This window comes from Equus quagga, chromosome 15 (assembly GCF_021613505.1).
Source record: "Equus quagga isolate Etosha38 chromosome 15, UCLA_HA_Equagga_1.0, whole genome shotgun sequence".
Classification (NCBI taxonomy): Eukaryota; Metazoa; Chordata; class Mammalia; order Perissodactyla; family Equidae; genus Equus; species Equus quagga.
Window position 1 is genome coordinate 22196444 of NC_060281.1, and position 25235 is coordinate 22221678.

Genomic DNA, 25235 nt, shown 5'->3' on the forward strand with positions numbered 1-25235 from the left:
GAATGCTGTTCCTTCAGGTGTCCTCTTACCTCCTTCAAGTCTGCTCAGATGATCATGATCCACCAGGACCACCTTTCCGCCCCCCAGCACTCCACGTCTTCCTTATTTTGCTTTATTGCCCCCTGCAACCTACTACAACGTTCATCTAGCTTTACTGTTCGTCTTCCCGTGAGAGCAGGGCCTTGGTCTCTTGTTCACTGAGGCATCCTGGAGCCTAGGAAGGCGACTGGCACACATGAGGTGCTCAACAGTATTTGCTGAATGGGTGGATGGATGGATGGATGCTCTCTCACACACCTCAAAGGCTCTCACTTGTACCATTCATTTGGCACCTACCATACACTGCCGTGTACGTTTCCATGTGCACCTACTATCTATATGCTAGATTTTATGTTCCTGTACTCTCCAAATGCCTTGTAGAAAATTAGCATTTAATAAATATTTCATGATGACATGACAATACAGTGGCTTTTTCCTTCAGAGTAAATAGTTACAGTAGTAATTTTTCAAAATAAGATATTCCATTTAGAAAAGAAACATTCTGGAAAGTAGTATGAGCTAAGAAAAAAATAAAATATTTAATTTTAAATTAAAAGGATGGAAAATACTTTAAAGGTATATATGTTATGTATATAACATATGACATACACATTATACCAAATCCATGTCATGCTCTGAAAATATTTGCCTTGTGACTTTCATAGCATCTTATATCCTGAAGACGTTCTTTTTTTTTTTTTGAGGAAGATTCGCCCTGAGCTAACATCTGCCGCCAATCCTCCTGTTTTTGCTGAGGAAGACTGGCCCTGAGCTAACATCCGTGCCCATCTTCCTCTACTTTATACGTGGGACGCCTGCCACACCATGGCTTGCCAAGCAGTGCATAGGTCCGCACCTGGGATTGGAACTGGCAAACCCCGGACCACCGAAGCGGAACGTGTGGACTTGACTGCTGCGCCACTGGGCTGGATCACTGAAGACATTCTTTTTTTTCCCCTGCTTTATCTCCCCAAATCCCCCAGGTACATAGTTGTATATCTTAGCTGCATGTCCTTCTAGTTGTGGCATGTGGGACGCCTCCTCAACATGGCCTAACGAGCAGTGCCATGTCCGCGCCCAGGATCCGAACCAGGGAAACCCTGGGCTGCCGCAGCGGAGCACACAGACTTAACCACTTGGCCACGGGGCCCGCTCCCTGAAGACATTCTTGAGAGTCAAGCTCAAGGTAACGTTTTGATAGTAAGATAATTTGAAATACAGAACATATTTTAAATAATAATTATGAGTTTGGAATTTATATAATATGTGACAAAAATAAAACGTTAAGGTCAAATAGGTTTTATGTCAGGTTTTTTGATCTAATGATAGAGAGTTCTAGCTGGGGAGCATTTAACTGTAATGAAGAAAATGTGTTCTATAAAAAATTATCTAAATTTTTATTATACATGTATTTATAGAAATCTCTCTATATATATTGTTCATTTTGTACTGCATATCTAATGCATATATTTTTGAAAAATAGTTCAGACAACTTTCTAACATTTGATGCAGATCTTTCCAGTCACCTTGACTGTAGCACATCCACAACTCTCTTTGTGAGCGTTAGTGAGGAAGATCTGTAAACAGACCCTGCATGATTTATGGTAATTTCTTAATTGATTACATGTCTAATTTAAAAAAAATTTTTAAACATTGGCACCTGAGCTAACAACTGCTGCCAATCTTCTTTTCTTTTTCCTTCTCCCCAAAGCCCCCTGGTACACAGTTGTGTATTTTTTAGTTGTGGGTCCTTCTAGCTGTGGCACGTGGGACACCGCCTCTGCATGGCCTCATGAGTGGTGCCATGTCCGTGCCCAGGACCCAAACCGGCGAACCCCTGAGCCGCCGAAGCGGAGCACATGAGCTTAACAACTCGGCCACAGGGCTGGTCCCTCTATGTCTAATTTAACCTTAAAACTCTAACATGACAGTGAAAATAAAAAAAGAATGTACAGTAATATATTAGTACTCATAAAATATGATAGACAAAGATAAGCAAGTTTTCTCTGGTATAAATTAGGTATTTTCCGTGGCACAAAGTCTATTTTACATTTCTAGGTATGTTAAGGTCCTCCCCACCCCTCTTTTTCAAACAACATGGTTACCCAAATTTCATTTTTCTTTATATTATTCTCTTTGGACATTTACTTTCAGACTGTTTTACCTACATAAGCTGTAACGAAAAATAATCCTAAGTCTATCATGTGACATATCAAGTCAGACTTAAAGAGAAACAAGTAAAACACTTTTAAAATTTGAAAATTAAAAAAAGGCATCTCGAGGTCTATGGTAGAAGCAGCTCTTCATCTGTAAGTGTGATCACACCTAGAGGGAAGGGGCTGGGCTCCAGGGACCTCTCCAACACTAACAGACCCCGAGAGCCAGAATACAAGCAGGAAGTAAGAATAAACCGACCTATTTCTAAACATATTTCTTTGCACTTCTAGGAAATATCAGCGTTAAAAGAATCTAAATATAGCACCATTTTTATTTTAAATCCGAGAAGAAATACTTCCAAATCAAAACCACACAATCAAAAATAACTTTTACTCTCAGGAATCAGGAGAAAATCTGATTTTTCTTGTAACCGTCTCTGTACATGGAAAAGGTTACTTCCAAACTTGAAGACATTTCTCCAAGTTAAAAAAAACCCACTAGTACTCTAGTTTCCAGGTTAAGTCCAGTTTAGAAAACTAAAATTTGCTCTAGAAAACTTTCTTTGAATTAATTCTAAGTGTATTTAATGCTTTTATGTTTGCCAAATACAGATTTTAAATTTAATCTCTCAAAATGGCATCCAGGTTTCTCTAGCTCTACTATTTATTGAGAAATGAATTCTGAAAAGAATTATAAACTATTCTACGTTACTTCATATTTATAAAACTTTTATGTATATTACACTAAGCTTATTCAACAATATGGCTTTTTTTTTAATTCAGGAGAAATGCCTAAGGCTTTAAAAATTATTGCTAGAAATCTACTAATGTGGGTGGTGCTAACACTGTAAAATATTTTCTAAGGAGTGCTGAATATCAATTCTAAAATAAAACTTAGGGGGCTGGCCCGGTGGTACAGCGGTTAAGTGCACATGTTCTGCTTCAGCAGCCTGGGGTTCGCCAGTTCGGATCCTGGGTGCAGATATGACACCGCTTGGCATGCCATGTTGTGGTAGGCGTCCCACATATAAAGTAGAGGAAGCTGGGCATGGATGTTAGCTTAGGGCCAGTCTTCCTCAGCAAAAAAGGAGGATTGGCAGCAGATGTTAGCTCAGGGCGAATCTTCCTCAAAAAGAAAATAAATAAATAAAATTAAAAAATAAAATGAGATACTTAACCACAAACTTGATAAACTGATTTATCTTTAAAAAAAAAATTACAGTAAAAGGAGTCATATCTGAATTATACTGCAAGCAACTTTTAAAGATGGTTTATTTTAATACATAGAATCGAGGTCTCAATACTCTGTAGCTTTGTTCAAAATATTTACAGTCTACATAACAAATTTTGAAATTCTCTCCCACATTACACTTACCGCAAGGTTTTGAAATTCTTTATCTCCCCAACTTAGGTTTACCACTAATAAGCAGTGAGGGGTTGGTTCTCACTGGGCAAGGAGGAAAATTCAAGTTAGTTCTTGCGGCCTCTCATGAAGAACTCACGCACCACCTCAAACTGTTCAGTGAGCAGCATGATGCTCAAGAGCTGTAGGCCAGCCCCAGGGAACTCAGGAACCCACAGTGGGAATGTTTCATGATCTTTAATTATTGCTGTCTATCAGGGCTAAGCTTTCTTGTACAGTCCAAAGAAAAAAATAATTTGTTTTGACATATCTTACTGGCCACAACTTAGTAAATTCAACCTACAATACGGCCTCTTTAAAAGAATGTTTCCTTAAAGTGAATCATACTTTGTACATTTTAAAGACTTTCCCCCTAAATCTGTACTGTAATTACTGTGCTTACATTGACAACATTCCAAGCAAGGGAACAACGTGAGCTCCACCACATCATGTTTAACATCTTAAGTGTTCTCTCTTTCCAATTAGGATTGTGTGTGTGTGTGTGTGTGTGTGTGTGAGAGAGAGAGAGAGAGAGAGGAAGAGTGGCCCTGAGCTAACATCTTTTGCCAATCTTCTTCTTTTCCTCCCCAAAGCCCCAGGACCTAGTTGTATATCCTAGCTGCAGGTCATTCTAGTTCTTCTCTGTGGGACGCCACCACATCATGGCTTGATGAGCGGTGTGCAAGTCCATGCCCAGGATCTGAACCAGCAAACCCCAAGCTGCTGAAGTGGAGCGCGTGAACTTAACTTGGCCACAGGGCCAGCCCCCCAATTAGGATTATTTTCAGTCAAAGATATAATTCATAATTCCTGATTGCTACCAGATATAGAGCTAAAATGGTCCCCATGTTTGGCTTGCCATACTATGCAAATAAAAAGTGAATTATCTGCAGGATAATTGCTTTGACCTAAAATCTGACTATCAACATAAGAGATTCTGTTTTTTTGGTCTGATATTTTAAAAATAAATTTTTATTTATTAATAAAAACAGGGGCTGGCCCCATGGTCGAGTGGTTAAGTTCGCACAATCCGCTTCAGCAGCCCAGGGAATTGCTGGTTCAGATCCTGGGCGCAGACATGGCACTGCTGGTCAGGCCATGCTGAGGCGGCATCCCACATGCCACAACCAGAGGCACTCACAGCTAGAATGTGCGACTGTGTACTGGGGGGCTTCAGGGAGAATAATTAAAAAAAAAAAAAGCAGCAGCGTGGCAACAGTTGTTAGCTCAGGTACCAGTCTTTAAAAAAATAAAAAACACACTACTTTTCCCTGTTCCTTTTGTTAAAAAAAAGGTCATCCAATTTTCAGACCTCAAAATGTTTAACTACAAGGCATTCATTTGTAGATTACATTTATACCTGGGCTTAATACCAATGGCAAAATGTACAATGCACAGCTCTGCCCCTTAGTAATGTAACCTTGGGCAGTTCTTCACGCTTTCTAACCCTCAGTTTCATTATCTATAAAAGTGGAGACAAAACCCACCTATAGAGTTGTGAGAATTTAATAATATTAAACACTCATCAGGGCCTGAAACAATGTTAAGATTTAACACATATTATTTTTCTTCCCTCCCCCATATTTTCTTCCTCGTGAAAATGTTTCACTTACAGGTCAGGACACAAAGTTTAATTTCTGATGATACAAGGAAGTGTCTTGAATTTTGGGTGAACTCAAATAAGCCACTTCTAGAAAGGCAATACCTTTCATGCCTCATTCCCTCACCAACAGGGTTTTTATTTGAGGTAACATAAGTGTTTAATGTGTTTGCAAGATAGCCAAAGAACCCACAAAACCAGAAAATGTTCAATTTAGCAACTTTATTAAAGAAATTTATAATTAAATCACAATGATATAAATTAAAATTGATATGGTTAAGGGGACCCTGGGTTTAAGCCTGGTACAGTGGGGTCTCAGGATCTTTCCAGAATGGAAGCATGTATGAGGCAAGGAAAAATTAAATCAGAGTTCCCAGCAGCTTCTCCCCAAGACCTCTTCCTTCCACTTTCCCATACAACTTATGTTGACAGCCCCTGAGCTCTCCTGAGCCCTACTACAAGTGGGTACCACATGCTGGGTTCTGTCTCCATTCAGCAAGGTACCACTTAACAAGCGTTCCACTTTAGGGCTCTCCCACTCCTCCACACTCATTTAACTATCCCCCCTACCCCAGCTTTCTGCCAGCCCCATCACCCACTGCATTTTCCCCTTTTACTATCAACATTATTCATCACTAGAGAACCATGCCATGCAGATGGGTCTGGTACGTTACCCAATTCATGTTGCCTCTTCACAGCTAAGTACCATTTCTTTTATCCATTTCCCCCCACATCTGATACATTCCACAAATTTACTTCTCTCTCTTTAAACTCAAACCCTTTCGCCTCTGTCCCTGACAAATGACCTTGCTATCCTCTCAGTGAAGACCACAGACAACTATTTTGAATCCTATCATCTACCCTGCACCCCTTTTCTCTAATTTCACTTTACTGTTATTTATTCTGCAGGCAATTTGGGGAAGAGAGGAACCTCATGAAAAGGTGAATGGCAGCAGATTCAGAGGAAAGAATGGAGAAAGGGAGGTCAAGGGGAGTGCTACACACCTCCACTTGGTATCGTCTGAATCTTTAAAAATGACTTTCCCAATAGTTATTTCTCTCCCTCCCCACCCTGTAACCTGATTTTTCTCATCACCTGCAGAGGTCAGAATGTCGAATGCTAACAACAGCCACATTCAATGGTCTCTCTGCTTCTTTTTCTCACACATCCCTCTAAAATAAGGCACTGCTAATCTCTATCAGAAAATTGTTTTCCCTCCTTGCTTCCCATCATTCTACTCTACCTGGGTTCTAAGTACTAATCAGCAAATGTTTACCAAGTACCCAGGTTGTTGTAAACGCTATGCTAAAAGGTTAGAATAAATCAGTGAACAGGGAAACAAAAAACACAAGACTCCTCGGTCCCATTCCAGAATCTCTGTCTACAGGTGACTGTTATGCACGCTTAAGTTTGGGACATGATAAGAGAGGATATTCTCTTTAGTCTCAGTAATTCAAGATTTTTTTTCTAAAACTACCTTCTTTCATAGAAAAGACAGTATTTTGCAAAGAGTCCAAGGCAGTGTACAAATAACATCTGTGCCTGCCACGAATGTTTACATGTTAAAAATGTTGATTCAGTTTTTTTATTGTGGTAAAATATACGTAAGATTTACCATTTTTAAGTGTATAGTTTCAGTGCCATTAAGTACATTCACATTGTTGTGCAACCGTCGCCACCATCTAGGCTCTAGAACTTTTTCAACATCCCAAATTGAAACTCTGTACCCATTAACTGATTTTTAACCAAGAATGGTTTTCATGGTTAAATTCATGGCCCCCACCCCCATTATCTTCTCTTGCTTTCCTGCCCAGCTAATCTTCCAAGGTTCATCATTGTGATCGTCGCCTTGCAAGCACCCTCAACTCCCTAGCTCCTCTCTTCCTCTGTCACATCTGGGGAGCCAACCTTCAATCCCGGTCGAACCAATCACCTGCCTGCTCTTTGCTTCCCTTTTACAGCTGAATGTTGCCGGCAAAAAACCACAACTAAATTAGTTCATTGGATTCACCTTAAATTCACGACCCTCAAGCCACAGCCAAGCATTCCATAATGCCCAGCAATCCTACCTCGGTTCTCAGTGAGTTCACTGTCCTGCTGTCCTAGGTGAGCTGTCTTTCACCTCAAACCATCAGCCCTTCTGCCCCTACTGGAAGTTGCTGGCCTTGCCTCAGACTTCACTGAACAAACAGAAGCCATCAGAAGGGAAAGCCCTATATTCCACCTCCAATTCTAAAACCTCCTTGTACCTGTGCTCACAGTCTCTGCCTTCCCGCCTGCTACACTGCAAATCTTTCTGCTCCCACCAAAGGCAAACCCTCTTCTGTGTTTTGAATTCCTTCTCACCTTCTCAAGAATTCTGCTCCTTTGGTAGTCTGATCTCTCTTCTGCATAGTCTCTCCCTCTCTATTAGATATTCTCATTACCCTATTTGAAAATGCTCTTCTATTTCCCATCATTTTTTTAAAATGCTCTTCTTTGACCCCACCTCTCTCCCCAACCACTGCTCTCTCCTCACTTTACAGCAAAACTTCCCCAACAAGTGGTTTACATTCACTTCCCATTCTCTCAATGCATTCCAATCTGGCTTCCGTCCCCATATGCCACTGAAACTACTCATCAAAACAGCCACCTCCTTGTTGCCAAATCCAAACGGCCACTTCTCCAGCATTGCTTAACTTCTCAGCAGCATTTGGCAGAGGAGACCATTCCTTCTTTCTTGAAAACGATAACTCACTCACTCTCCTACTTTAATGGCTGAATGTTCTCAGTGCCCTTCACCCAACCTTTAGCAATTGGAAGTGTTTTAGGGCTTGATCTTAAGGCTTCTGTGATCACAAATGATCTCAACCAGTTCCACGACATACCAGCTGTATGCTAGTGACTCCCAAAACGAACGTCCACTCCTCTCAGCTCAACTTGAATATTCACTGCCTACTTGACTTTCCACTAGGATGTCTCACAATTTTTCAAAAACATAACAGGTTCCACACAGAACTCTTGTTACCAAGCCCCCGCTCCCTGCTCCTCTTCCAGTCTTCTCCATCTAGCCAATGGCAACATCAGCCACCCAAAGCTTAGACCAGAAAACTGAAGGCATCCTTGATTGCTCCCCTCTCCCTCCACAGCCAACCCACTAAGCAAATACTTCTGATTCCACCTCCAAAATATATCTGAAACCCCCCATCTACTCCAATGCATCTCCATTGTCACTGTCCCTGCCTCAGATACCATCAATCTCGAGCTATCGCAGGAGCCTAACTGCCCTGTTTCCTCTCTCGAGCTGCACAGCAACCAGTGATCTTTAAAAACAAAAACCTATCACTGCCCTAATTAAAGCCCTTCAATAGGTTCTCATTTTCATTGAAATAAAATCCCAAACCCCTACTGCCTCACACAAGAGGCCCTGCAGGATGTCTCCAACTCCACTCATTCCCTTCTCCTCTTGCTTCTCTCGGTTCCCACACCCACGTCCTTCTGGGCCTTTCAGGTCTTCACACTTGTCCCCAGGCCAGGAATGTCTCGCAGCTTTTCACGGGCTGGCACAAGCTCGTGTTTCAAGTCTCAGCGCAAATGTCACCTCTTCAAAGGGCCGCTCTGACTCGCCAAAACAGTCACTCCCCACAACACTTTTAGATCTACCAGGTTAACTTCTGACAATTTGTCTTAATCTGTAATTATAGTGATTATATGTGTTGACTTATTTCCTGTCTTCCCCACCATATGTAAATTCCATGGGGCAGAGATCTTGTCTGTCCTGACTTCCACTGAAGGCTACTTTAAGAAGCTACTCTCTGTAGGCAGGTTTATTTTAGATTTCCCTTCCTTTCAAGCTTTATTGGATTCTAGTCAAAGAATATAATTACTTTGGCATTTACCATTAAAAACAAGGGGAGAAAAACCACACAGGACAGTCAAAGACTAGAACTCTACCCGCCTACTGGTCCAGACCGGACACAGACTACAGTCAACAGTTGCTCCTCATGAAAACGTTCAAATGTGGACACATGCAAAGATATCTAATTTTGACATGTGCATCAAAAACTAAAGTTTTCAACCATTCCCCCAGCAATTACTAAATACAACAGTGATTTGAGAATGAAGAAAGGAAAGCACAAAATAAGGAAAGTATGTGGTCCTGGCTCCAGAGAAGTTAATGATTTCATCCCTGACTTGGTTCTCTCATTTCATCACCTGCTCTGGCTGTTTCTTCCTGACCCTGTGTCTTTATGCATCCGCTGTTCTTATTAGGTCTCAGAATAACTTCCCCATCCTACTTCCCAAAACCCAGAAGATACCTTCACAATTGAAAATTCAGAAAAGAACCCTTTCTTCCAAGGATTTATCTCTAGGTTTTTATTTCAGGATCTTTTCTACCCTATTTCTAATTTCCGTACCAAACCTAGATTCAATTCTATTTTTGCTGCAAGGCTGTCTTGACTAAACTAGATGGCCCAGCTAGTTACAGAAGCCTGTGTGTTGTACGGCTTCTGAGTAGAATGAGATGATGCACTTTTTAAAATGTACATTGATTTTAGTGTCTTAGGATACGTAAACCTTTTTCCTGTAAGAAAACAGTTTCAGTATTTGATAAATGGCAGCCAGAGGAGAAAAATAAAAATGAGAATGGTGTGAGCAATAAAACTGTGCTGAAACTCAAAATGATATGGATCTCACGTCTCATGTTCCACTTCAAAAAAGAGCCAGCAGCACAGTGCATAGCGTGGTACAATGATTTTCCGAATGTGTATCTGTCACACTGAAATCACCTGGAGAGCTTTGAAATCACACAGACTACTACATACTTAGATTTAGGGGGTCCTGGGTGGGCCAGAATTTCAAAATTGGAGGGAGTTAGGGGATTCAAGAAGTTTAAAGTCAGAAGCTTAAAAACTGAGATTGCCTAACAGATTAACCATTTGAAAAAATCCCAACTGGCCCTCACAAATAATGAAGGAAAAAGAGGTGATATTACAAATCTGTATTTAAAAACATCTCCCCAGTTTATTCTGATGCTCAGATTTGGAAACCATAGGTGTACAGACAAGAACACGACTTTTGGGCTCCAATGTCAGTTATACCACTTAAAACTGCAAGACCCCGAACAATTCCTCTATCTTCCCTGGTAGATAGATACTAATAAAATCAATATTGCAGGGCTGATATGATAAGTAAGTAGGAATTCAATAAACCACCAAGCTCAGCTCCTGGCACACAGCAGCGTTCAATATATGGTAGGTCTTAGAAGGTCTAAAACATCCAATATATATATATTGTATTTATAAACACAAAGACACGCCTACTGGTGCCACTATGTTACTTTTATCCATTAGAAATTAACCAGCTAATTTCCAACTTGGCGGACTCTTAGAGAGATCAGAGCTTTACATCGTTTTTTCCTCCTCTCAGTAATCTTTTCAGTAACAATTAAAACAAAGTTAAAACCCACACACACCTCTTAATATAGAGCTACTACAGCACAGATAAACATTTATATGGATGCTTTTAAGGAAACATTTTAGTGAGTTGGGGAACTGAGAAACCTTACACTGATAAGAAAGAGATGACCTAAAACACAGGGCAGCTTTTTTAAGAAAGGGAAAGAAAAAAAATCTCGGAGTGTTTCAGAGCAAGTTTAATTTTTCAGTCAGACTTCTAAGAAACTGTTTTAACTTACTACCATTTGGAATAGTAATATGAAAGCCAACAAGAAGTTTCAAATCACTGGAACTCATCACCTTCCCACAATTTGAAAACTAGATAAATGTCTCTCCAGGGTTGTTTTAAAACACAACTAACTGAAAAATAGAAACGTAGGGCACCGAAAGAGAACCATGCCACTGGAAACCAGACACGGTCCTGGACTCTTTTCTGCCATTTTGTAACCTGGTTTGACTCTACTCTCAACTGGAAGAGGACTAAGGAAAGGCCCCAGTGCCCTGGCCCCCGGTCGGGCCGAGGAAGACAAAGCCGTCCAGTTTCAGGCCATATGGGAGACGACGGGAACCCCTCACCCCCAATTTTGACCGGGGAGACATGCGGGCTCGAGGGGGGGTGGGGGGAAGCCCAGCGGCTGCAAGGCCCGACCCCAGCCCACCGCTTCCCTCCAACGCCAGCGGTAAGGAGCAAGACGCCGCGGCCCCAGCCGCTGCCCGCTCCGAGCCGGCGGCCTCGGCTTCGGGGTCTGGGGACCCGGGGAAGGACAAGGCTGCGCGGCCCCGGCCCCCTTTACAGAGTCCGGCCCCCTCGCCGCGGCCCTCCCGCCGCCCGGGCCCGCGGAGCATCCGCGAAGGGCGCTGCCCGCGCCGCCAGGGAAGATGGCGCCCGCCGAGCAACTGCGCCACCAGCCCTGGCGAGGGGCCAGGCCCAGCGCCATCTTAGCGCCTTCCAGCCGCCCCCCCACCCCCAGATCCGCAGTCGGGGCGGGCCGGGGGGCGCGAACCGCATCGGGCCCGCGCCCTCTCGGCCGAAACAGGGCCGGCCCGGGCCCTCTTCTCTCCGGGCCGGCCGCGCGGGCTCCGCAGAGGGCGCCAGGCCGGGCCGGGTCCTCCGCGCGGCGCCACGGCTCATCCGGGCCCGGCCGCGGGTCCTCGGAGGGGCTCCGGGGCCAGGTGGCGAGGGAGGCGGCGGGGCGGGCGCGCGCCGGGAGCCGGGCCGGGCGGGCAGTGCGGGCCCAAGCTGTGCCCGCCGCGGCCGCCCGCAGGAGCGGCGGGCAGGAGGAAGCCAGGAGGAACAAGCCGCCCGGGCGCCGCCGCCGCCCGCCCACCGCTCCCCTCCCCCTCCCGAGCCGCGGGGTCCATTTTGCCGAGAAGAAAGAAAACGCGATTCACACCCAAGAGCTTCGGGGAGAGAAAAGAAACGAGGGGGGGAAAACCGAGGGGAGGAGATTGGAAAAGCTTATTTTTCTTCCGCGCCCGCCGTCACTCGGGCCCTCCCTGCCCCCTGCTCGCGGCCCCGCCGAGCCCCGCTCCCTCCTTCCCGGCTCCCGGCGGCTCCGGGGGGCGGAAGACACACTCGCTGGCGCACACAACTAATTTTAAACCGGCTCAATCAATGAGTCATTAAAAGGCTTCCCTCCCCTCTCCCCCCCCCCCCCCACCCCCACCCCCCCCCCCCCCCCCGGCCCCCCCCCCCCCCCCCCCCCCAAAAAATTCCCCCCCCGGAAAAAAAAAAAAAAAAAAAAAAAAAAAAGAAGGCGCCGGGGCCCCCACCCCGCCGAGGCGCCCCCGGCCCGGCCCCGCCGCCCCCCGCCCGCCCGCGCCCCCGCCCGAGACACTGAACTTGGTCTTCCCGGGGCCCGGGCGGCGCTGGGAAAGGCATAAACACTCGATTCCCCTTTTCTCCGTGTCCATTAAACATCCACCCACCACCACCATCACCCACCCACAAACCCACCCCCCCCCAAAAAAAACACAGCCTTAGCCAATAGCTCTCTGGGCTGAAACCTAATATCCTGGTTTTGGCAACTCGGTGTTTAATTTGCTCCTCTTTCTTTTCTGTCTGTCTGGAGATAGATCTCCAGCCCCCCCTCCCTCGCTTTTCCCCTCCCCGAAGGAAAGAGGCAGAGGAAGGAGGTTGTGTGTTTTTTTTTTCTCCTTGAAATTTTTATCACAAAATTATAATACACTCAAAGGGAAACTCACCGTCATGAAAAAGCAGTGCCTTGTCAACGGGGTTTCTGCGCCATCGCACCAGGGGCGGCGGCGGCGGCGGCGGGCGCGGGGCGCGGGGCGCGGGCGCGGGAGCTCCCGGCCGAGCGGCGCCGGCCACACGCGCTCCGCTCTCTCTCTCGCTCACCCCCGCGCCGGGCGGCGGGCGCCCGCTCCCCGCGCCCGCCCGGCCTTCATGCTCTGCGCCCGGGCACACCGCTCGCCTGCTCGTCTACCTCCAAACTTCGGTTCTCGCCTAGCAAAAAATGTGGAGATTAGGATTTTTTTAATTAAAAAAAAATTTTTTTTAATAGAAATCGAGCTCCAAAGCTGTTAATTCCTGTTTCCTTTGAGATCCTTTTTAACTTCATAAATGTCTTGGTTTATTCAAGAAACAGGTTTATTTTTTTTATTTTTTTATTTATTTATTTTAAGATCTACAAGATGTGTGCCATTCTCCACAGGCGCCCTGCACACACACACACACACACACACACAGACACACATAGACATATACACACACACACACACTCCAATTTTAGCTCGACGGGGGGGGGGTGTTTAAAAACAAAACCCAATATTTGTTTAGAGCTCTAATTAGAACTAGCCACAGTAAATACTTTTTTTAAAAAAAAAACTAAAACACTTTTAACTTAGTTATTTGGCAAATAACTAATTCATTCGAACTTTTAAATGTAACAGGCTTTCCTTTGCAACACTCTTTCCATTCCAAAATGCTGTAAAAACCTTATCTGTGAAATCTGCATGTCAACATTAAAAAGAAAACAAAAAGCAACTTTAGTGGGCAAGATGAAGGTGAGGAGCTAAGTCACTCTCAGAACATCCAATTCCTACTGCCTTCTCTCTATGTAAATATCCTTTATCACCCCATTTATGGAATTTTCATTACATGATCCCAGGTCTTAAAAAGGGAGCTACCCAACCTTTTAACACTCTTTGGTCCAAGTATAATTACTATCCGTTTTCAATCTCAAGTCTCAAATTGTTGAGACGTCTCCATAAACCATCTAGCACTCAGAGTGTTTAAATAAATGTTCATTATGATAGTGTGGATTGGGAGTGGATGCGTTTGTGATCTCAGTTAATTACATTTACTTTTCCTGTAAATGCCCACGAAAATATAGTGGGGTTTTGCTGTCTTTTATTTTAAATAAACATCAAGGATAGGCAAAAGATGAATTGTACAAGAATGTGATTCAGATTTTTAAAAAATACATAAGCCCCAGAAATGTTCTAAAATTATTTTAAATTAGTTTGTAATACATATAGAATGGGGTCCTGCTGATAAACAGAATGCTCAAACCCATGTCCCCCAGATATTTGGTGAGTTCTAAAGAAAATTATCCCTAGATTTAAGTTAAGTGGAATTGCTTAGTTTCTATTTTCTTTTAGCATTAAAAAACATAATGGTAGTACAGCTTGCCTGCTTTTATACGGATACTGTAACTATACTATATTGCACAAAATAAATATGTCAAGGTTGGTATACAATGTTGTTATATTAAAGATAGAAGATCTTTTAAAAAAAACAAACCATATCTGGTTCTAGTAACTGTGCGCTAGGTCATTTACAATGTATGCTTTGTATTTAGAAGGTGCCTTAAAAATACTTTAGTGATTTAGTATCACATAGTATTATCGAGGTGTTTCCTCACATGATGTCGTGCTTCACATTCAGCCAAGGCCTTCCTGAAAGAGTAGTCTTTGCATAAATTAGCATATTTCTTTACACTTGACAGTTGGACCAACCAGTTTTCCAATTGGCTTGGGAAATTTTTAAACATGTTTTAAAATGTCTTTGGATTGGCTAGAATTTAATAATACCTATTTCGAAGTCTTAGAATTCAAAAGAGTCCATGGATTATTCATTGCAATTAGAGCCCACCAAGCAAGTTTTACAGCTGTTGCTCCACAGCTCCCATGAAATATTAATGGATTTCAGAAAATTATTCTCCAAAATCGGCCGGAATCCCAAAGAAACACACATCTGACTTTAAAAGATCACCTAACAAAACTGAATTTATATACTCATAAAGAGTACAGAGCGTTGCAGGCTTTTTAAAGAATGCCCAAATTTAAGAGCACTGACATTTACTGAGGGCCTACTAAGTGCCACCATGCATTATTCTAGATATGTTATTATTACATTATTGCATGAACCTTCATGCAAACCTATAGAATAATGTTTAATTATCCTGATTCTGCAGATGAGGCTCCCAGTGGTTTCAGTAATTTGCCTGGGGTTGTCAGTCTAATAAGGGCTAGTGGGAGGGGCCCCAGGCCTGGTTGACTCTAAAATTCACCCTCTCTTCAAGGCCTGAGGAGGATCTTGGGAACAAGCACTCCTTGCTGCTCTCATATAAACAGTGTTCAGTGGTGTGGCATAGGCAGAGGGGACAACTCGCTAGTTAGGGAAGACCTGCTTTAAGCATGCCTGTTGTCAAATCTAATTTTTTTTTCCCCCAAAGATTGGCACCTGGGCTAACAACTGTTGCCAATCTTTTTTTTTTGTTTTTCTGCTTTATCTCCCCCACCCCCCCCCCCCCCCCCACACACACACAGTTGTATATCTTAGTTGCACGTCCTTCTAGTTATGGGATGTGGGACGCCGCCTCAATGTGGCCTGACGAGCGGTGCCATGTCCGTGCCCAGGATCCGAACCCTGGGCCGCCGAAGCGGAGCGCGGGAACTTAACCACTCGGCCACGGAGCCAGCCCCTGTCAAATCTAATTTTAAAATAGGGGCGGGAGGGTGCAAAATCCTGGGACAGCAGTGGGGAGAAATCTCAGATTCACCAGGCACCACCAAAACTGAAGTCATTTAATAATACAACAAAACAAAAACAACTTCTTCATTTTTTTCCCATGTCATTCAAAATTTTAGCATTTTAATTAGGGATATGCCTTTATATGTAAAATTTTAAATTATGGTTTATATAGTCAGGATTTTCATATATGAATGTAAGATTAGGACACTTTTTAAGAGAAAAGTTCTTAAAATGGCTTGACCATATGCAAATAACTTTAATTGTAACTATTATGTACAATTAAATGGTCATTCCTATGATTCCCATGTGTATGTGGCCTAGAAAGAAGGGCAACTGGACACAGAAAAAAAAAAAGAGATGTAATTATAATTGACATGTTCTAGCATGTGGCTGGGCCTCCAAATAAACAGGGCCAATGTCCACATAAAAATTAAAAGTGGAAATGTTTCTGTTTTGTGTTCTCCCTCCAAATGTTCCCCTTGGTTGGTTGGCCGTTCTCAGAGGGGGAGAATGCAAATGCTGGGGATTAAGTGGTGATCCGCATGACCAGATGTGTCCAGATCACAGAAGTACCAAAATAACCAGATGAGTTAGTAAGTCTCTAAATAGTGTTTGTGAAATAAAATTTTTAAATTCTCAATGTGCACAGATAAGCTGTATACCTTTATTTGTACCTTTAGAGGTACTTCTATTCTGGGGCTTAAATGCACTGGCACTGTACTCAAATTGACCAGGGTTCAAATTCCACCTTTGTCACACACCAGGTGTGTGGCTTTGGGCAAGTCACTTCCCCCCTCACAGCCTCAACTTCCTCATCTATAAAACGAGGATAATTATAGTACTCAGGTCTGAAAGTTATTTTAAAGATTCAGGAACTAGTGTCTGTAAAATATGTAGCATGGTACCTGAAACATAATGAGAGGTCAGTACATTTAGATAGTATTATATTGCCTTACTTTAGTTATTTGTCGGGTGGAACCTTTCCATCTAAATTCCCGATGGCAATCAAATACACTTCAACCTAATATATCTCTCTTATGATCCCTCCCGGATAGGGAGCTCCTTAGGGCTTTCTACTCTCCAAGGGCCTAGCAGAGTACTTTGTATATAGTTAGCTCACAATCAATACTTGTGGGATGCAGGAAAAACAGCCCAGTCCACAAAATGTCTAAGAATACAAGAAATGAGTGTCTTTCCACCTAGAGACTTACATATTGAGGGAGTAAAGTTAAGTTTCCCAGAACCACATAAAACCACTGCCCAACTGATCACAGGCAGTGTAGCCTAAGTGTTTAGAGTTCTTCCTCCCCCCCCCCCCCCCCCCCCCCCCCAGTTTCTCATATCAGTTAGAGCTTCATCATTGCCACTTTTTAGCCCTGTGATCTTGGCCTACTTTTTAAACTTCTCTCACTCAGTTTTCTCATCTATAAAATGAAGGTAACAATACCTATATCTCAGGTTGGTGGAGGGAGAGTTAAATGACATCAGGTATACAAAACCCTTGCTTTAGTGCCCGGTATATAGTAAATATTCAATAATAGTTGCTGTTATTGTTGTGGATGTTAATACTATCATTAGAAGTAATGTGAAATTGTTTTCAAAGCAATGGTAAACAAGCAATTTACTGGAGTGATTACAAATGTTGTCAATACCTTGCCTGCATTATTTTATTTGATACATAAATACTTTAAATCATCGTTGTAGAGACTAAGGCTATTCTAGCCATGACATATTTCCAACTGGTTAGTTTCCTTGACAGACTTTTAAAAAAAATCTGAACTCCTACAAGCTTCTAGTACAAGGATAAGGAGGATAGCAGAACTGTTAAAAAAAAAGAGACATTCAGCACTCCCACTGGCCTTGCTGTCTTACACATCTAGCCTGTCTCCCCACAGAGCGTGTGAGGGGGAGGACACTCATCAGGTTAGGAGGGCACCACATGCCGCTGGAAGGCATGGCTGGGACGTCACTCACCAGCTCCCAGGGCCCTGGTGCTCTGCCAGAACTCCTTACCTCTCCTAAACAGAGCATTCCTTCCACTCTGCCGTGCCAGGAGGACGGGGGATTGGAAAGGCCGTAGAAGAAGGTCTCATTGGCTTTAGGGAGCTACTAGAAAGCACCCTGGGGATTTGGTGAGAAAGTCAGCCTCTAAGATAGGACACCCATATAGAGGGGCTTGCTCAATGCCACTGTCCTTTCTGAAAACGAAACATTACAAGATAAGACATCTGAAGTAGGAACTACCCCTAAAAGACGCCTTGTAAATACAAGCTGAAGACAAAGAAATAAGTAGGTACTAAGCAGGCACCAAGATATGTCCTCAACACTGAAAGAAAAAACTGAGGGAGTAGAGACACTGTATAACCTCCATACCTATTTTGATCACTAAAGAGCCACATTCTTATTTGAGCGCAGGAAAGTTGCTCAGGCATTTTTAGAGTCCATGTGAAATACCCCTCAGACCATACAATTCTCTTTCCTAAGTCTGCTTACTACTAGCTCCATTTCCCAGGTATTCTGATCCTGTAAAGGTGACACCCTGAGCAAAAGTACCCGAAAAGGTTGATACATCTCCCTCACTGTAAATCGCACTAATCAACTAGCAGTTGGGTGTATGTATCAGTCCCTTGTGAGTTAGATTAACTGGAATCAAGTCTAAGACAATCAGGAGGTTGTTTAGAGGTGGGCCATCAGAGCAAAGGACATGTATGCTCTTGAGGTACAGCTGACATGGGACGTGGTGAAAACTTGATGAATGATTCCTGCCCCACCTTGAGCACAAACTAAAACTCAAGCAATCACGTCCCTTCTGAATCTGATCTTCTCTCTAGTCTCCGTGTTCACAGACCAACCTCGTAGATATTTTAGGATCATCTCTGATTCCTTCTCATTCTCTCACTTCCCTTAACCCATGCAACCCACCTCCAAAATCTCCCTCACACCCAGCCCCTCTCCACCAACTGCCTCCACCAACCGAAATTCAGGTCCTCAACTCTTGCTTGGCCTCCCGATTTTACTTCCCTCCAATCAATCTTCTATTTACATTACTAGAAAAGTCACCTTTCTAACACCCAGAGTTGGTTGGGACACATCTCCATCAGCACCTCACTGCCCAGAGGAGCTTATTAGAAAGACAGATTCACAAGGTTTCATCACCAGAGAGATGGAATTTCTGGGGAAAGCCGAGGCCCCAACATTTATACTTTCAAGTGCTTCATTAATTAGCTCCACCTGCCTCCCAAGGCGCATTTCCAGCTGCTCCTCTCCTAGTACCCTGCGGTCCAATCAGGGAGAATATCCTGTCCCTGAACAAACTCGTCCCGATTTGGGCGTATCCTTTTTCCTCTGGGGCAAGTCCACCATTCTCCAAGGTCCAGCTCAAATGCCACCTCCTCTGGGAAGCCCTCCTCCATCCCCTAGATCATGGCTTTCAACATCTTTGCCTGAGACTCAATCCCAAGAAATAGATTTCACATTACAATGCAATAGAGAAACAAATAACCAACAAAGGTTTCAGAAAACACTATCTAAACTTACTATGGAGGATTCAACTTGATATATTTCATTCTACTCTATCTCATGTTTAAAGTGCTGTTAGCCACCTTGTAAATGGAGTTCACACTAATGGAGTCAACACTCATTTGAAAAATACTGCTGAAAGTGAATAAATGACTCCCTTCTCTGCATATGATACATAGCCTCTATTATACTATTTGTCACACTCTACAGTAATTATCTGTTTACAGTCTGTCCTCACCCCCCACTTTGCTCCCCCAAATATGCACACACCACAACTAAGTCACCATATACTTGGGCAGTTACACAGCCGTTGACAAATGCAGAAATGAGAATATTGGAGAAGGAATAATCTAATTGCTTTTTCTCAAGTCTAATTATTTTTTTTTCTTTTCTGGTTACGGTTCACAGCATAGTCTATCAACAACTCCCAAGAGGCTGGGCCTGGGAATCATATTAGCTTCAACCCTTAAGTTAACAGCAATTTTAAAAAACAGCTATTGTATTTCAGCACAATTTAACCAAGGTGTAAATTTTTTCCTCCTCTCAAAAATAAAAACCGCGTACAGGCAATACCAACCAGAAAATATTTTGTCGGGTTGCTAGCTTGCCACGATAGTGCAAATGTGGGCAAGCAAATCTCTTACTTAGATACTTAGAGGCAAATATTCAAAAACCTCAAAACCCTCCTTCCGTACCACTTCAGAAAGGAAACCACCCCGCTCCCCCCTCCCCCCCCCCTCCGCAAGGCGGGAGCAGATAGTATAGGGGCCTTTCTCTCTGTGCTGCCTAAAGCTCCATTTCTCACTAGGATGTCCCCATCAACACAAACAGATGAAAAAAGTAGAAAAAAACCAAAAGGAACCAGAGCAGCTAAAAGGAACCGCGGTAATGAACCAGGGCGGCAAGTTCCGGTGCGAATTGTACCTGCGATGGATGCGCGGGCGACACAGCCGGGCCGCTGGGGGAGGGATCCTTTTTCTGCAGCACGTGGCCCCATCGACAGGAAACCTGCCTGCGACACCCCCAACTCTGCACACCGCTCATTTGCAGTATCGTCATTTGTGTGATGCTAATTTGCTCTACGTTCTCGTAAACGTTATGTGGAGAGATTCACTGCAAATAATATCGTGGGCTTGGGGGAGCTGGGCCTACAACTGGGTGGAAGTGCAGGAGGGCCAGTCACTGAAGTGCTCTGGGGGCCAGAGCAGGGAGCAGGCACTTCTGTCCAGGGAGAGGGGGAAGAGGAGACACTTTAAAGTTGGGTTTTAACTGATGAGTAAGAGTTCTCCAAATAATGTGGGGAAAGAGAGGAGTGAGCTCCAGGCAGGGGAACTTTCTGTGGGGGAGTCATTAAATGTCAATGAGGGGTAGATGGGGCAGATAGATGGAGAGGGGCTTTGTAGCTCATGGCTGGGAGTCTGGATGATTCTTTTGGCTTTTGCTTTCCACACTGCAGGTCATAATACAATAGTTGTGAAATTATGAGATTGTGACCAGTTTTCACAGGAAATCAAATAGCCTAGAATAGAAAACATCTGAGGGGCCGCCCCATGGCCAAGTGGTTGAGTTGAGGGCTCTGCTTTAGCACCCCGGGGTTTCCCAGGTTCGGATCCTGGGCGCAGACATGGCACCGCTCCTCAAGCCATGCTCAGGCGGTGTTCCACATAGTACAACTATGTACTGGGGGGCTTTGGGGAGAAGAAGAAAAAAAACTTTTGGCAACAGATGTTACCTCAGAGCCAATCTTTAAAAAAAAAAAAATCTGAATACATCACAGGTAGTGCGGCTGTGAACTCTTTTGTGAAATATGTTTCTATTATAAATGTGTCTATGTACATATATACTGGTTTGTGATATAAAATGTATCTCTTACTGTGGTGGTGATTAAAATATTTTTTTAAAAAAAAATCTAGGCAAAAAGGGGACCCACTTGAGGATGGTTAAATAAGACTGTCGTGGACAGATTTGAATTTCATGAGGATGGGGTGGTGGCAGGGTGAAAGGTGAGTGGACCGAGGCGAGGGCTCAGAGGACTTATGGTGGTATGTTTTTGTAAGGCTTCCCCATATCAGACAGCGAGCTCCTCAAGGATAGAAACTCTGTGTCACAGCTCTCAATTCTTGGCACCTGCCACACAAGCAGGCACTAAATAAATGTTTGTTGACTGAGTTTGCTAACTAATCTTCAAGATGATTCCCAATGGGCCTCACCTCTTGGTTTTCTCACCTTTGTGTACCACCTCCCACACTGTACCAGGGTTGGTCTGTGTGACCAAGAGAATAAGGCAGAAGTGATTGTTTGTCACTTAGCTTAGGTCATAAACAGGTGCAGCTTCCATCTTAGGTGTTCCTTCTGGATCACACATTCTGGGGGAAGCCAGCTGCCATGTCCTAAGCACATTCAGTCTATGGAGAGACCTGCGTGACGAGGAACTGAGGTCTCCGGCCAACACTCGGTGGGGAACCGAGACTTTCTGCCTCTGTGGAAGCAGGTCATCCCCCAGCTCACCCTTCAGCTGACTGTAGCCCCAGGGGACAGCTTGACTACAACCTCATGAGAGACCCTGAGGCAGAAACTCGCAGCTAAGCTGGTCCTGGGTTCCTGACCCACATACCGGTGATATAAGAAATGCTTGTTGTTTTAAGCTGCTAAGTTTTGGGGGTACTTGTTATACAGCAACAGACAACTAATATACTGAGTTACTCGTGACGTCTAGAAGAGTTGAACGATAATACCATTATATTAGAGTTACCCATTGTTTACTACCATGTTGTTTTTTCTTAAAGAATCTGTCACATCATATCTTCAGCCTGAGATGATTAGGGAGAGGCCCCTGACCCAACCTGGACTAACTGGATCCTCCCTTCTGGTATTAGTACTTGGGATACAGAAACTGCGTCAGCTGTGGGGAGCAGACTATAAGGCTGGCAAGACTAGGGGTCAAGGCCACCATTTTGGAGCAGTTGTAATGGGGCCCATACAAGTGGATGGGAACAGAAAGGCCAGTGTGTCAGGGAGCATATTCTCACCGGGTGTGGAGGGAGGGAAGAGAGGAGGAGAAAGTGCCTGATGACATTCTAAGCCCCACGAGGCCTGGGTGCCTTTCTAGCATTTGGGTTGGAAGATTCTCCTTCCTTATAATTATTCCCCATTTTACTTGCTCATCTATGAGTGAGTTCCCTTTCTTGCAACCAAAAGATCCTCGAATACGCCGCAGGCCAGCTTCTCTCTGGTGCTGGCCAGGGGAGCAGTTCCTCTTGCTGTGGCAGGCCAAGTATCTCTCCAGAGAAGAAGAACTCACCAGAGACTAAGCTTTATTATTATTGCTATGCAAAAACTGCTATAGATTGAGTAAAAGGTCCTTTCAGACCATCTAACTCCTTTTGCCTTAACTCCATTTTCACCGAGTAATCCTTTGATTATTAATGTGCTTCAATTTAAAAAGTTGTGTTCCGGCCAGCTGACCTAATCATTCCAGTGGTTGGGTAGGTTCATGCCCATTATAAATCCACAGATTGGCTTTCAAGTCCAAATCATTCTTGAGTAACCTCCATTTCATTTCCACTGCCCTCAGTCAAGCCCTGTCGTTTATCCAACGAACCATTGCAACAGCCTCCCAATGGCACCTCCCCTGCTCCAATCCATTCTCCTCACAATTTCTCTTCCTAAAACGCAAATCTGATGCCTCGCTCCCTGCTCAAAAACCTCTGATGGGTCCCCAGTGCCTTCGGAATGACTGTAGGCTCCAGCCCCATCTTCCACCACACCCCTCCACACTCCTCCTAAGTACTCTCCACTCTTGCCACTTGGCACTACTCCGAGCTCCTCAAATACAACGGGTGCCTACCCAGCTCTGCTCATGTTCTTCCCATTGCCTGGCATTCCTTTCCTCCGGGAACCTCCCCTGCCTGCTCACTCTCCCCTCACTCCTCTCTGTGCCCCTCTTCCTTCTTTCCTTTGTATTTCCAGAGAATTTCCTCTCTCTTTTATAAGACACACTGCAGTCAGCTAGACTTATAATTAGTCGCCTTCTTGTCCCTTTCTGGATCATGAGCCTCATGGAGACGAGGACCATGCTTTGTTCATTTTTATACCTCCCGTCAGCCCAGGGCCGACTACAGCATCTCACATCAATATGTTAAACTAACACTTGTTGAGTATTTACTATATCAAGGCATCTGGCTGGTGTTGGAGGTAGCAGGCACTCAACAAATGGCCGCTGACTTGATTATAGTCGGTTGGGATGGCCCAGACAAGTTTTCCCTGGACCTAATGATGGTCAGGTGAGTTGCCCACCTAGCCTCTGCACGTGCAGAGCTCAGAGAGCAGAGTCAGCCTCCTGGCGACCTCCATGGTGCAGCAATGAATGAATGCATCTCAGCCTAACTTTTTTTAAAATAAAAAGTGAGGCACAACTTTTCACATCATGATAAACTAACACACCTCTCCCCTTTTCTTCTCTTTTCCCCTCTTTCTACAATTGCAACTATGACTCACAGGCACATTACAGAATGCCAACTTTAGGTCAGCAACTACTGGAGAATTGGGATGGGGGTGGACTCTCCCCCTGACTCCTGCCTGTTATCTAGTTTATGTTTTAGAAGACAGGCACATGGGTTAACCCAAAAGTGACTTTATTGTAATTCCTTCAAAAGAGTCAGCATCTACATGTGAAGGCAGAAGCAGAATCTGGTCCTGATTTGCCTGCTCAGAATCTATCCGTGTTGTGCCCCTAGTCTTCCTTTCCTGCCCAGAGCTGTGGGATGGCCTCAGCTCTGGGCAGACCTGAGACAGACACACAGCATCCTAAAGAGTGTAACCACTCAGACGTATCCGGGAACTTCACAGTCAGCAGTATCAGGATCAATAAGCAAAAACCAAACACACACACACAAATGTTTTCTCCTCTTTTTAAACAAAAGTGAAGATTTCTACACACTAAGTTTCTACCTTCCAAAGGCTTTATAATAAATGAATACTGCCTCAAATCAAGGCTCACCCTACAGATCCTAAAAAGGCAGCAAAGCATATTGCACAGACCCCAGATAGCCTCCAGAGCTACCCACAGAGAGCTCCAGGAACCGCCAACCTGGAGCACCGGGAGCCACACCCTGTCAAGGGGCTCTTGCTCGGCATTATCTTCATATCACAAGTCTCACTCAGACCTCACCTTTCATAGCATGGTCACTCTTCAGACGGAAGCAAACTTTTTATTACCTTAAGGAGTTAACGGCTCTCAAGATAAAGAATAGAAAAAAAATCGTGCCGAGTCAAAATGCAGATGGAAGGCAGGGGGCGCGGCTCACTCCTGAGCTAAATGACTGTCCCCAGCCCAGGCCTCGCCTCCCGGGAAGTACTCAGGTTTGTGCCTCAGCAAATTTCAAATTACTACATGTCACCGACCACTGGGTCGCTCCCAGAGAGCAGGATGCACAACCGTTAAAGCCACAAATGCCGTAGACTACAGCCCGCTGCAGCCTCATTCCTAAATTCATGTGCCCTTGCGCCCTCGTCCAAGTCGGCATCTTTCACTTTTTATAAGCAAACTCTCATTATTCTTACAAATCAAAGGAGAATCTGAAGCACAAATAGCTTCCCAGTTGACGAGACATTTTGCAGGAACTGGCCCAGCGTCCAGATTTCTTTATTGCTATCATGTCACGATGACACAAAAAACATCCTTTTATCCAGGTCAGTGTACACCTTTCAGGCCCCATAATGTGCAAGGCATCATTCACAAAACCACTTTTTCAAACTTTTTTGACCATAACCTATAAAAAGAAACACACTTTTTATCTCCTAAATCACGTGTATGTATATATAAAAAACATATATATGGGGCCAACCCCTTGGCTGAGTGGTTGAGTTCGTGCGCTCCACTTCGGCAGCCCAGGGTTTTGCCGGCTCAAATCCTGGGCGCAGACACGGCACCGCTCATCAGGCCACTCTGAGGTGGCATCCCACATGCCACAACTAGAAGGACCCACAACTAAAAGTACACAACTATGTCCCGGGGGTCTTTGGGGAGGAAAAGGAAAAATAAAATCTTAAAAAAAAACATGTATAATATAAACCAAAGTT

The 25235-nt window shown here is 44.2% G+C and overlaps 2 protein-coding genes across 2 annotated transcripts in view; one reads left to right on the top strand and one right to left on the bottom strand.

Moving 5' to 3' along the window:
• The window catches only part of BICRAL (BICRA like chromatin remodeling complex associated protein), a 68471-nt gene extending 55366 nt beyond the window's left edge, over positions 1–13105 (bottom strand). The window contains exon 1 of the mRNA XM_046638827.1: positions 12842–13105. The gene's annotated coding sequence lies outside the window, so the exon portion shown is untranslated. The remainder of the gene's footprint in view (positions 1–12841) is intronic.
• On the top strand, positions 1104–12285 carry LOC124226037 (translation initiation factor IF-2-like). Its single transcript, XM_046638828.1, has 2 exons — positions 1104–1225; positions 6107–12285. The coding sequence occupies exon 2, from the start codon at positions 11188–11190 to the stop codon at positions 12253–12255; it is 1068 nt and encodes a 355-aa protein (XP_046494784.1). The 5' UTR covers positions 1104–1225; positions 6107–11187; the 3' UTR covers positions 12256–12285.
• Positions 13106–25235: the final 12130 nt, after the last annotated feature.